At 33.0% G+C, this 14,290-nt stretch overlaps 1 protein-coding gene across 7 annotated transcripts in view; it reads right to left on the reverse strand.

The window, feature by feature from the left end:
* The window catches only part of Exoc2 (exocyst complex component 2), a 252,744-nt gene that overhangs the window by 194,780 nt on the left and 43,674 nt on the right, over positions 1–14,290 (reverse strand). For all 7 annotated transcript variants that reach the window (XM_058582342.1, XM_058582341.1, XM_058582340.1 and 4 more), the window contains 3 exons: positions 10,858–11,018; positions 7,062–7,238; positions 3,948–4,074 (listed from right to left, as the gene is read on the reverse strand). In XM_058582342.1, coding sequence (XP_058438325.1) covers positions 3,948–4,074; positions 7,062–7,238; positions 10,858–10,975 — 422 coding nt within the window. In that variant the 5' untranslated portion in view covers positions 10,976–11,018. The remainder of the gene's footprint in view (positions 1–3,947; positions 4,075–7,061; positions 7,239–10,857; positions 11,019–14,290) is intronic.

The following is a 14,290-nucleotide window of genomic DNA, read 5'->3' on the forward strand; positions in this document are numbered from 1 at the left end:
TAAGAAACAAAACTTAGTGAAGTTTTTCACTTAATATGAACCTGGTTTTAATTTCTTTTTTCAGTTTAAATAGTTTGTCTCCATTACAATTGAAGCCATGCAGACAGCATATATATCTGTGACAATAACCATAATAAATCAGAAATATGGACCTTTTACAAGCAAATCCTAGTCTCAATTCAAAGTGAAGTTAGTTTTTCTGAGCAATTAGTAACACTTTTATAAGTATCATGGCACCATGTGTGCAAAAACATCAGTTAAAAATTTAGGAATATGAAGGACTTTAACAGTCAAAGGTGGCCAATAAATGCCAGTTGTTAAAACTTGTGGCCTGAAAGATGACAGCATGCATGCTGGGTCAGCCAATAAAATATTTATTAAACTCTAACTCACACCAAAAAGCAACAAGGAAACTATATTGTATTACTCTCACTTTGCTTTTTCATATTCAGATGAACCAACCACAGCACCACAGGGCTCCTCATTGTTCCACTTTGTGAACTGGGCTGTCAGCTGTAGAGAATTTCCATAAACATTCACATTGCAATTACTAGGAGCTGATTCATCTTCCAAAGGCTGCCTCTCCACTTTAATCTGATAATTCATCAGGATCACAGTTGAGTATTTTATAGTAAGCATTTATAATTCTTCAAACCTTCCAAATCAATACCTTTCAACCAGCAAATAATACTAAAACCCTGTTTTCCTTATTTAATGATGTTTAAAGAAAATGGGTCATCTTCAGCCTTTTAATTATAAAAGAAACTCCTCAATGGCATTAGTTAAGAGAGATAAAAGAGAGTAAGAATTCTTTTTTTTTCTTTCTTTTCTTTTTTTGTTTTTTTTTTTTTTTTTTGAGACTAAGGATCCTGATCTGAATGAAACACTCTTCTCTACAGAGACCAAAGCTTTTATCTAAAACATATTAAGTGAGTTAGGAAAATGAAACCCATACCAGCATTTTACAATCTGTCTTTCCCTTCCTTTTCTTTCTTTTTTCCTCTAAAACAAGATTTCTCTATTCAGGCTGTGGTTATAGCTCAGTGGTAGAGTGTACACTTAGCATGGGCAAGGCCCTGGGTTTGATTCTCATCACTACCAAAAAGGAAAAAAGATTTCTCTTTTTGAGGTAAGAGTTCAATAAACCAAATGTAGCTTTCTTGTCGCTTTCTTTAAAAACTAAAAGAAAGGGAAGCCTGGAAAGCATTTTTCTGACCAAAAACATTCTCTCCTCTTGGTTTCTATACTCTTTCTACTTTCATTTTTTTGCTTACTGGCACCTCTAGTAGCTCTTTGGGGAGGAAAAAAAAATGGCAAAAGATTTTTAGACAAAAAGATTACCAGATGTCCTTTCATCCAGGCTCAGGAGTGCCTTCCTAATGCTCTCTCTGATGCTATGGGGGGATCTGTGCCTTTCTCTGTAACTGACAATTTTGCATCTCTGTTAGAGACACAGAGGGTGTAGAGCTCTGACAGTGACAGGAGGGATTCCATCCTCAGAAACAGGGAAGGTGAGGATATAACTGGTTACCAGTAGAAGTATCTCATTTTACACCTTTTATTATTCCTCACTGCCTATTATATCTCTCCCAGAACACTCCTTTTAACTTTTTTTTTTTGCATTTTATTGGTTCTCCCACTAATTAATGATTTAAATAAAAGCTCACTATTCATTTTATGTGAGAGTCGAGATTTTACCTTTTTCAAAAATTATTCTTTAATATTTTACATTATCTAATAATAAGGCAAATGTTACTGAAACTTGAGCAATACCTTAAAATAAACATTTACTATTACCCCCATTTAAGTACTTCTTCAATACGTGTACATTAGATTACTTAAGATTTTAATATAATTCATTACCCTATAATTTTAAGTCATTAAAGAGAGGTTCTTGGGGTGGGCAGTGGTCTACTTAGGAGACTGAGGCAGAAGGATCACTGGAGCCCAGGAATTTGAGGTCAGCCTGGGCAACAGAGTTAGAACCCCTCTTTTCCTAAGCAATGAAAATGTATGTCCCTAAGAATCACAGTAATAATGAACTGACATTCACCAGCCACCTGCTATGTTCTACATGTTTACCTGCATTTATTCACTGAAGCTCCACAACAGTCCTAAGAAACAGGTAAACCATTGTGCACCTGAGGAAACCGAGGCAAAGAGAAGCTAAATAACTTCCTCAAAGTCATCCTGCTAGTAACTGGTGGAGCCCAGTTTCAAGTCAAAGAAATTTAGCTCCAGACCAAACTAGACTACCTCTCAGAGAAGAAAGATAAGAAAATTTTAAGCAAGCTCATCATTTGTAGTGCCATAATTCCTTACTGCCATAACCGATCTTGCCAAAGGATTATCTTAAAACATATTAAGAAAGAGTGTCATTAGAGACAGACATAGTCAAAAGGTAAGAGGACATGAGACAACAGAACAAATAAGGCAAGTCTCTATGCCAAAATAAAAGAGGAAGACAACAATTTTATGAGAGTGAACATCCAACTGAATCCTAATTTTGCTCACTGGCTAAACCTGTAAAATGTGTGCAATGCCTCTGCATTCCTTTGGGCCACATTACAAAGATGCCTTTTAGTCAAGCAAGAGCAGCTAGAAGGGTCCTTCTGCTCCAGACTTCTACAGCCGTCTTGGAAAGAACCTGCCTGGTTCTCAAAATTGTTGAAGCAGGTGTGCTCAAATACACACCTGGCCAAAAAAAGAAAAAAATGGCTCTTGTCATTCTTCTCTAGATTGTCTAGATCTTTAAATTCTTAATTAATAGGACACTAAAATCCTTAAAACAGCTATAGAATGACCCATACTGCCCAAGTGCTTCAAAGATGTTACCTTGAGGAAGTCCAAGCTCACTAAAAGCTGCCAAGCCCCATGGTTTTTCAACACATGATATGTCCCCAAAATAAATGCCCTGCCTCCCTCTCACAGGACAAACCCAATAGTGAAAAAACAGCTTGTTGTTTAATTACTAATGATATTCTAGTTTAGGCTTGAAGGTTGAATATTTATAGTTTAGTGGAGAATCCTCCCCAATCTTAGAGAAACCTAATGGCTAAAGTATTTATAGAACAAACTTGTTGCCTTCTCTGAGTGTTTATGAAGCAACTCTAAAACATTGTGGTAGGGAATTAAGAAAACAAAATTCCAGAATTGGTTATGAAATATCATGAAAAAGATCATCTACCAGGCATAATTCTGATGACTGAGGTGAGACTTATGAAAGGAATTACAACTGAAATAAAAAAACATTTGGGAGATGGGGTCGTGGCTCCGTGGTATAGCACCTGCCTAGCATATGTGAGGCACCGGGTTCAATCCTCAGCACCACATTAAAAAATAATAATAAAATAAAGGTATTGTAGCCATCTACAATTAAAAATTTTAAAAAAACACTTTGGATCTAATTATTCTAAAATATTTCTAGAAACATCAAGTAAATGGACAGATTACAAATTCTATCTTCACGTTAAATAGCACCTAAATATTTAAACTTACCAATTCCGGATAATATATTAATGCTCACATCATTAAAAATATTAGCTAGGAGTTGGGGATATAGTTCATGGTAGAGCTTGCCTAGGTAGCTTGTTAGCAACATTGATCTAGGCTAGACATCTTGCCTATAACGTGCAAGACCCTGGGTTCAATCCTTAGTACCACAAAAAAAGGTATGTTATTAAAATACTAAGACTTTTGTTTGCACAAAATGCAAATTCAAAAAAACTAAAGAGGTAGGTAGTTTTGTCAAAAGTTTAAACTAACTATAACATTTACCCTAGCAAAGCAGACAAAATTTCAGAAAACAGCACATGTCTCCAAACAATTGAGTTGTCTTCGACTATGCTTCCAGACACTTCTAGAATTTGACTCTCCTTAAATAAAAAAAATAAAAAAACTTTCAGCAAATGAAGAATAAAGAAAACCAAAGACAAGATGATACTCACTTTTCAATTTCAATGCCAAGAGGATTTGCAGGACGGAGGGACAATGGAGGAATTCCTTTATTCCTGTCAGTACGCATATCATAATAATTCATTTCATCGACCCACACAGCAGACTGATCCAAAATGCCTACAAACATGAGGAACACAGCCTTAATAAAATAAAAACTCCCCCAGGTATTTTCTAGGTCTTGCTTTATTGCTTTACTTTTTAAAGACCTACTACCAAATGCCTAAAAGATCAAATTTAAAAGATTTGAAAGCCCTATAGCTTGGATTCTTTTTAATGGCTAGTGGATTAATTAAAAATACTAAGAATTTTTAAAAATCAAAAATAACACATTAGTTTATGAGTTCATTGTATATTTTTCAACAGAGAATACAAATTAAAATTAAGCCTCTAAGAAAAGTGTTCTGCAAAAACAAATGTATTTTACAAATAACAAATGCTACAATTATTTATGCATTGCTAAATATTATTGATTTTATTCAAGAGAATATTTTGGAATCATGTAAACTTTTGGAAAATGGCTGAAAAATACTTAAGACAGAAAACATTCAAATTAAGCATTAATACAATGAAAAGCTTCTTGCTTATGATAATTTCAAAAATTATCACATATATATGCAATTATATTTAATATTTTGAGTTTCTTCTTAGTTCTACAAGCTACCTAAGGACATTTCAATGAAGATGAAATCCAAAATGTTTCTTAAATAGTTCTTAAAAACTCTCAAGAAATCTCTTTCATATTTTCTTCTTTTCTATTAACATGGACATGGCTCTCTTAAATAGTTATACAAAAACAACATATCCCATGCTTTTTTTTTTCCTATCAGGGATTGAATCCAGGGACACTTAATCACTGAGTCATATTCCAAGCCTATTTATTTATTTATTTATTTATTTATTTATAATCTTGAGACAGGGTCTCACTAAATTGCTTAGGGGTTTGCTAAGTTGCTGAGGCTGGCTTTGAACTTACAATCCTCCTGCCTCAGCCTCCAGAGCCACTGGGATTACAAGTATAAACCACCATGCTGAGGCTCCACGTTATTTTTCATTCTTTTTATTATTATCAATGTTGCAGTTGTCCTGGGTGATAAAGAACAGTACATTTTTTTTCTATATTACACTAAAACCAATTAGTCAAATGCAACAAAATATCCAACAATTAAATCAATCAAATACATCCAAAGAACACATGGCTTGTGTAATGGAAATAACTAGGTTATTCTGGGAAAACTAACTGGACATGAACCCTGTGAGCAAGACATAACTCTGAAAATAGCATTTTCCTTAATGTGACTAAACTCTTCAATCATTCATTTCGGCACAGGACTTAGCAGTTACTACTCCAAGGACCCTGGGTTTAACAAGGCAGAAGCAAAGAGCCAGGGGCACAGAGCAAGCTGCACCCACCCCTGCAGGAAAGCTGGGAAGGCTGGGGAGGTTGGAGAGGCTTTTCTGATAGAGGCTGTTTGAATACCAGGCAAACTGTCACTGCATGACTCTTTGTGAACCTACTAATTCAGCACCCACAGTTCTGCCAGGACACAATGGGGACTCTGTCTGAGATTATGCTTAAGTCCAGTCACTCTGGAGCACAGGTCAATAGACCATTACATCTCCTCTGTGCTAGGTCCTGGGCTGGGCATTCTAGAATAAAATTAGTATTTTTACCTACTGTTTTTTAATCTGCTATATAAACATGCTATAAAATGATGCTGAATTTAGATGGACATCATTACCCTAAGTACATGTATGAAGACATGAATGGTGTGACTCTACTTTGTGTACAACCAGAGATATGAAAAACTGTGCTCTACAAGTGTGATATGAATTGTAATGCATTCTGCTGTCATATATGACAAATTAAAAAAAAAATATTAAGTTCCTCCAAAAAACTGTGAATCAGGTTCCTACTTTAATTTCACACTTTTAAAGATGTTAAATAAGTACCTAAAAATAGAACTATATTTTATATGACATATGTATGTACATGTGCACATGTAAATATATATGGATTCAACTTTGAAAATTTCTTTAAATTCCTAAAAGGAATTTTTATTTATAAAAGGGATTTATATATATATGAAAAGAATTTGCAGAGAATAATACTGAAGAAAGGTTTTACAATTTAAGATAGAAAACAAAAATAATTTGCAAAAATATTTACTTTTCTACAGAGGGAACTACTGCATGGTTTTAATTATGCCTTACTTTATATAAATATTTAGGTATTAATGAAAGACATTAACAGTGTTACAAAAAGGAATATGAAATTACTCTTATTTTAGTAGGGGAGATAGATTTGCACATAAATAATTATGAGAACAATCATTTAACATTACTAATTTTCTGTGTAAGGAACTATGTTAAGCACTTTAGATTTATATTCTAACTCACCCAATGCTATGAGGTAGGTAATATTATCATTATACTTTTACCCACAAAGAAACTAGGCACTGAAGTCAGCTAGTAGCTAGTAGTAATAATAACCCATGTTAGAATTCAAGTCTGTATCCTTAGACTAAGTTCTTAACCACCGCTAATGTGTGGAAGCAAGAGATGAGTGTGTTAAAAGAATTATGTGAACTGCTATGAGATACAAAGAAGAATAATTATTATTAATTTGGAGGACTAAAAACTGATCCAAGTCAGGAAATATTTCTTCTGGGACTGGAAGGTAGGGAAAATGAAGGGAAAGGAAATATTACTTAGAAAATACTATGCTTACCTGGCCAAATAAGAAGCAATTTTACCTTGAATCTTAACAGTTTAAAAGCAATATCATTGTATTCACAATCTAAGAACCAAAACTGGTATGACAAAATGTAAAATGAACAGATTTTGTTAATAACTTGGAATAATATTCCTCTCATGAGCATCAGATCTGCCTTAGGTTTTATTGACTTTTAGCTCAGCAAATGGGCAATTTTTTCCAAAAATTATGCTTTTTACCAAGATCCTATTCCTCTCAAAATTAACATATACTGAATTGAAGTTGATGAGATATGAAAGTAGGTAAATTTTAAACTAATCTATCATTTAAATTTTAAAAGAGAAACTAATTTTTATTTTCTCCTTTAGAATAAAATCACTAAGAGTTTTACCTATTTTTTCAGGTTTTAATAGCTTGAAAGAAACTGTTGAGGTTCCTTTGCCACCCGATTTGGTTGTGACAATAATGTCCCCTTTATCGTTTTTGGCTTGTCCCACTCGACATACTATTTTACTCGCAGACATCCATTCAGCCGTCAAAAGGCAATTATGTCCACAAATTGTCAATCCTGAAAATAAAGGAATAAACAGAACAATGATAAGACCTTAAACATGTCTTACATGAAAAAAAGAAATAGCCTTTCCTTGTTCAATAGTTATTTTTATTATTAAACATACTTAATGTTATTTGTAAGTTTACTGCTGTATATGCTGATTTTTTTCCACTCTGTTTTTTCTCTAGAATTTAAGACTTCTTTTAGACTATATTTCAGTTTCTTGCATTATCAAAGGAATTAATAAATAATGGACCATAATTACATCCAGGCATTCCAGACTACTTAGACTATGAGAATTTTAAATTATTTTCAGAAATGTTAAAAAAGAAAATTATTTCTAGTACTAGAAGTTTAATTATTGATATATGCTTTTCAAGCATATTAATAAATTTGTAGATCATTCCCTAAAACATTCTATATTAACCCATCTTCCTGAAAAGCATCAGTAAGGGCTTTTTCTAGTGTTCAATTATGCCTAGTGTTACAGAATAAACTAATCTGAGTACTTTATTAAAGAATAAAATATTACAGAATATCTTATTTATTTTAAAGACATCCCAGAGTGTGATAAACCTAGTGAAATGTTTCAGGCTTTACTTGATTACTCTATCATTTCTTATATCTGCCTAACAGTTCCTACACTGGTAGTTTATGCTGCCTTAGTATTTTCCTAATAAAACTCTAACTACATTACTTTTCCAATAAACCAACATCTGCAAAACGTCAACTCATATCTATCACCTCCCTCACAGACAGGATATAAATTAAATATTTAGCAATAAGCAAACAATACTGTCTATTGGAAGACCGTAGTGAGTAGGGCAGAACACCAATCCTGGCTAGTCAGTCTTCTCATAACTTACTTTCTTTACATTTTTCATTTCCACAATGAGAGGAGGTAATAAATATTTATGGAAAAAATAAACCAGAATGTATGTGGCATAAATGCAGCAATTTCACACTTTTTTTTCCTTCATTATTTAACTTTATATATTGCTAAGCAGGCAAATTTGGCAATTGCTATGTTTATTTTTGGGGTCCCCCCCATCAGATACCAGGGAAACCTCAACCAATGGCAAATTTGGTTTTAAAAACAAAGGGAGAGATTCAAGCCATCTTTTCTTATAACTTAAATGACTATTTAGCAAGAAGGTTATATTAACCATAAAGAAATTCTAAAAGATACATTTTTAAGACATTTATATTGTTTGAAGTAAAGAATTTTGTGTATTCCCCTACAATATTTATTGCATTATTTATTCATTTATAGAGAAACTTGTTTTCCTAATGACATTCAAAGGTTTCTTTAGGACTAAATTTTCTGAAGATATTTTTTAATGTACTCAAAATTCAAAGCTTTTTTTTTTTTTCAAAATGAGAATATCCTTGATATCATTCCTGATAATCAATTCTTTTTTTTTTTTTTGGCACTAGAGATTGAACTCAGGAACACTCGAACACTGAGCCACATCCCCAGCCCTATTTTGTATTTTATTTAGAGACAGGGTCTCACTGAGTTGCTTAGCACTTCATTGTTGCTGAGGCTGGCTTTGAACTCAGGATCCTCCTGTCTCACCCTCCCGAACAACTGCAATTCACAGGCATGCGCCACCCTGCCAGTTCTAATAATAAATTTTTGTTACGAAAAGTTTAAATGATTTAAAAAATTGAAAACTTCTCCAAAACCAACTTCCCAAAATAAATAGAATGTACACTTGCTCTGGTAACTTTATACATGTGTAAATCAGTCTATATGTTTTTGAAAACGAGCAGAAAATGTTTTCATTTATAATGTACTTACAAATGTGGTAGATATTTTGATATTTCAATATAACTTCAAGTCAATACATACCTTAATGTTTTTAAATTTTATGATATCAAAAAGATTCATATGATCTTAAACAGTAACTTTTCAGAAAAGAAAATAACAATAAATGTCAGAGCATAATGCAAAAACATAAACAGTATTTTCATTTTTTAAAAAAGGTCATTCCTGATATAAGTTCACTGCTAGAGAACTATCCCATGATTAAAACTGAGCAAAGCAGCAAATTTCAGATATCCTATACTCATAAAGTCTTAAAAATCATTTACATGAGCAACCATGAAGAACAAGGTGGCACAAAACTATCTGTAGAATAATAGCTTACTCACCTGCTCATAGCTGTTTTCAAGGTTCCTCTGATTTAATATCTGATTTATATTTTTACCCCAAAAATTAATAACCAGCAAAGAATTTACACATAGATTCCAACAGATCATTCTGAATATCATGTAATAAAAAATGATTACAAGATCTACAAGCTTCATTTCTTAGGCATATTTTTGCTAACCTACAAAAAGCTAAAAAATCTGCTCCATGATATAAAATAGCATTTTAAAAAAAGAAACTTGTAGAATTCCAAGTAAAGTACTTTTATAATGTTTTACTTGGCTAGTGTAGAAATCATCTGAGTTAAAAACACTTAAATTTAGCAGTTTAAGTTGGCTTTTTAAAAAAAAAAATGGTTTCTTGGCAATACATGAAGCAGGATGAAAGCTGAACTAGCAAGGTTTATGAAAGTAATATACACTTGGTCAAATAAGAATAGCATTGCCTGAAGCTAAATCAAGATTAAAATTTACATAGGCTTGTAACTATCATGTTTTGGCACTCACAAAAGAGTGCCAGTTAAAATTTTAGACATAACCTCCACCTATATGGTATATTTCCATGCATTCTGGGGTTTTTTTTTCTATTTGAGCAAAGAAATATCTGAATTCAGCTATGTCCAAAAAAAAAAAAAAAAGCCATTGAATTAGACTATCTTTGTAAGAAAAATTTAAAGTGATCTTTAATAAAGAATCAAAAAATATAATTACAGAAAACAATATAAAATGAGATAAAATGTATTTAAATAACACTAGCAAAAGGAATTAACTGGTAAGTATAAAACTCAATTGTTATTTTACAGTGCTGAGCTCTGATTCACTTTCTTTTCAAAGGGTTTTCCAGATGACCAAAAACCAATCCATTAACCAGAAGTTACAATGCAGGAAAGTTAAGTTCCAATTCAATCTCCAGGACTTTATCAGTAGTTCCCTCATTGGTTAAGAACTTAGTCCAGAGAATGCTTAAGTCTAGAATAATTTTTTATGTGGCAAGTCAGCATGTATATTCAGTAGCACATACTGGGGTCTTTTTCTTCTTCATTCTGAATGCATCTCTATACCCTCATCTGGAATTCAGACAAATAAATGTTAACTGGACATAAAATCATATATAAAATTTGCTCTCTACCCTGGCTACTGCTGATACCCATTTAATATTTTTTTTAAATGATGGTTTGCCTCCATTCTTTAGCAATCTAAGCATAAAAGATGAAGTCAAAGCAACAAGCAAAATCTCAGCTGTGGAAAACTTCTCTGAAGGAGAAGTTTTGAAAGCCAATATAGATAAGCTTTGATAAAATAATGGTATTCATAGAAAAATCAGACAACCAAATATTCTTTAATTTTTATTTAGATCATTCTACAGAGATCAAATGATGTTTTCCTGTCACCTTCACTATTTTAAAATAACACATCTTGCTTTAATAATACAACATAAAAATCCATCTACCATGGTATAGCATAGAATCTTTGCCCTTACCGATAAGGTCAGTGGGGCCAGTCCCCAGGTTTTCTCCTCTAATGGTGACCTTTGTCCATGGTATTCCTTCATTTGGAGAAATGCCTGTCACCAGAGGGGGTTGTCGAGATCGAGACATTATGTTTTGTACAACTAATTGGTGACCCAGTTACAGAAGTAATCTATTAAAAGAAAAAACGATTGTGTCAACTGAAATATGCATTGAGTAAAAACCTAAGAATTGTACACATTCAGTACTAAAATATAAAAAAACAGTCTAAAAACATGTAGTTTTGAATTTTTCAGCCTATCAGTTCATATCTAATGAACATTAAGGTTTCTAAGGAATCTAGTTAATACAGCAAGATATATCAGAAAATTAGCCCTTAGTTTAGTTCTAAGCATTTTAAACATAATGGCAGACAGAATCTGAATGTCACTATTTAGTTCTATGCCCCTGAATTCCAAATATATATAGTAGAAATTATTCTGGATTCCATACTCTGTTCTCAAAGTTGTTTAAGAAAGATATTCTGATTAATTATAATCATAAAAATTGGGGCTGGGGTTGTGGCTCAGAGGTAGAGTGCTTGCCTACCATGCGTGAGGCACTGGGCTCAATCCTCAGCACCACATAAAAATAAAAAAATAAAGATATTGTTTCCACTAAAAAATAAATATTTTTTAAAATAATCATAAAAATTAAAATACACTTATATTCTCATAAGTGTATTGAATTTAACTTTGTGTTATATGCAGTAGAATAACTCTTTTGTAATGTGTTGAAATTTATATATTGATATTTTTACAAAACCTATAGTGTAGATGTATAGGCAGAAGTACAAATTTGCTAAATATAGCCAGAGTTGGTAAAAGTGCAGTTTGTGGGGTCAAACAGTCTATTCCAATCCTAATTTACTAATTCTGTTCTAAACCTTTGGGGGTTTGTGAGCAAAATAAAGCTAATAATTGAATCTGTTTCATATACACATTGTAAAGATTAGATAGAATAATCAGTGAGAACTCCCTTGTTATATGTACTATGAAGTCAGACATTCTGGCCCTTGTCTTCATCTTGCACAATCAGACAAGAGAATTAGAAGTTTAATTTCTAAAGAAAACAAGTAAGAAGACCAGGACTGAGGGACCACCAGCACAAGAGGAGTGTGAAAGGGGTGGCAAAAGCTAAAACCAGGAATTAGTGTGAATTTGTGCAAGCAACCTGAAGGACTCCTCAGGACACACGACTACCAACAGGTATGTGAGCCCTCCGCACCCAGCTCCACCCTGTCCAGGAAACAGAGCCCTAGGAAAAAAAGACCCAAAGATTCTGACACATAAGAAAGGATCTCTTGCCCTCATACTCCTAAGGGAAAAGCTGTTTATGGGCAACCTCTGCCCACATACATACTAAATCAAATCAACTGTCAACAGTATCATTATAAAATATGAAAGGACAACCAAAGACAAGATAGAGAGTCAAGAAATATATTTAAAGTAGAGATGGAAGAAAAACAAAAACAAGATCTAGAAGAAACAGATACTACAGGTATTTATTATATGGGCTGAACTGTCATCCCCTACCCATCACCAAAATTCATCATGTTAAAATCCTAACTCCCCCCTATATCTCAGAATATGACTATATTTGGAGATAGGTCCTTTAAAGAGGTAATATAGGTGAAAAAAGGTCATTAGGGTGAACACTAATCCAATTGACTGGTATCCTTATAAGAAATGCAGAGAGGAAAGATATGCACAGAGGGAAGAGATGCACAGAAGGAAGATCATATGAGGACACAGGGAAAAGATGGCCATCTACAAGCCAAGGAAAGAGGCCTTAGGAGTCACAACCCTTCCCATACCTTGATCTTCAGAAATGTGAGAAAATACATTTACTTATGCTAGCTCTAGCTAGCCTATGGTCCATTGGTAAGGCAGCCCTAGTTAAATACAGCAGGTAAAAGAAAGTGGGGTGGGGAGACAACAGAAGTATTATAGAATTTGATCAAAAATTAACATCTGCTGAGAGAAAATTTTTTGATATCATGAAAAGGAAACAATACAAAAATAAGTGCTCTTTTAAACCTTCAAAAAATTCAAAAGAAACAAGGTTTATAGAGCGCTAGTATTGAAGGAATTGACCACTGGTTTAACCAAAGTTGTAATATGGCCACAATCGGCAGATAAGTGTTTGGGAACAGGAGAGAGTAGTAAAAAGGGAAAGGAAGTGATCATATTTTATATACTATAATAGGAGATTGATAGCTAATGTCTAAAATTAACTATCAGGAAATGGCAGATTAGACCAAAAAATACATAGAAATTAGGAGATGAATGCCAGAAGAGAGCTAAATGAGTTTGGATTACATTATATAATCAGGTGTTTGGCTTTAGTCCCTATTTCTAGGAAACAGATTTTAAATCCTTGGAGTTTTCAAGTAATTGAGAGTGGCTTTGTAATTCATGAGTCCCTCAGACCACACCTGTATTTATACCAGTAAGATTTGATTCTGTCCATGCCAGAATGACTATGTGCTTAGAAAGCTGGGATTTTGAACAAAGTAAAAATACCCGACTTCCTCTGGAGAAATGGCTTAGGATAAAATGTAATCATCATGCCCATTTCTTTAGCTCAAACAAAACAACAGCATTACCAGTCATTCAGAAAAAACAATGAGACAATTCCAGGTTCTCTTGAGTCCTGTCCTATCCCATAGCAGCCCCTAAATCAAAAAGAATTTTTCTATCAGAATCAAAAGCCAACCATTCGGGATGGGGTTGTAGTTCAGTGATAGAGCAATGATAGTGGAATGTTATGATCATTATTATCCGAAGTACAGGAATGAAGACACGAATTGGTGTGAATATATTATGCATACAACCAGAGATATAAAAAATTGTGCTCTATATGTGTAATAAGAATTATAATATAATGCATTCTGCTGTCACATATTTAAAAAAAAAAACCCTTAATATTTTGAGTCAAGCTTAAATGTTACCTTCTGTAAGAGAGACCCTTCTAGACTCCTTTCATGATACTGCTACATAATTATAATAGTTACTAGGTTAAATCTGAGATGATGTATTTGTATCTTTTTGACAACACAAAATGTTTAATCGATTCTATATTTCCAGTATCTGTCATGGAGTTCCTGATATAAAATAAACATGCTCTACGTCAAGAAAAAAGTCAAAATTTTCTAAACATTTTATGCTATCAAAGGAATGCTGGAATAAGGAACAGAAGTAACAATACAGGATAAGAAAGGGGAGAGAGGAATTAGGAAAAATATTAGAAGTGAGATACATATTTTTTAAAAAGTCATGAGTAAAACATACAAATATTGTAGCATTAAAATGAATAAAATATTCAGGATTAAATTTTACAGAAGAGATACAAATCACTGTTGAAAGAAACTAAAGACCTAATAAATGAAAAGGCATAGATAGG

This window comes from Marmota monax, unplaced genomic scaffold, assembly GCF_021218885.2.
Source record: "Marmota monax isolate L192 unplaced genomic scaffold, Marmota_monax_Labrador192_F-V1.1 WCK01_AAM20220418_F8-fsc00029, whole genome shotgun sequence".
Taxonomy (NCBI): domain Eukaryota; kingdom Metazoa; phylum Chordata; class Mammalia; order Rodentia; family Sciuridae; genus Marmota; species Marmota monax.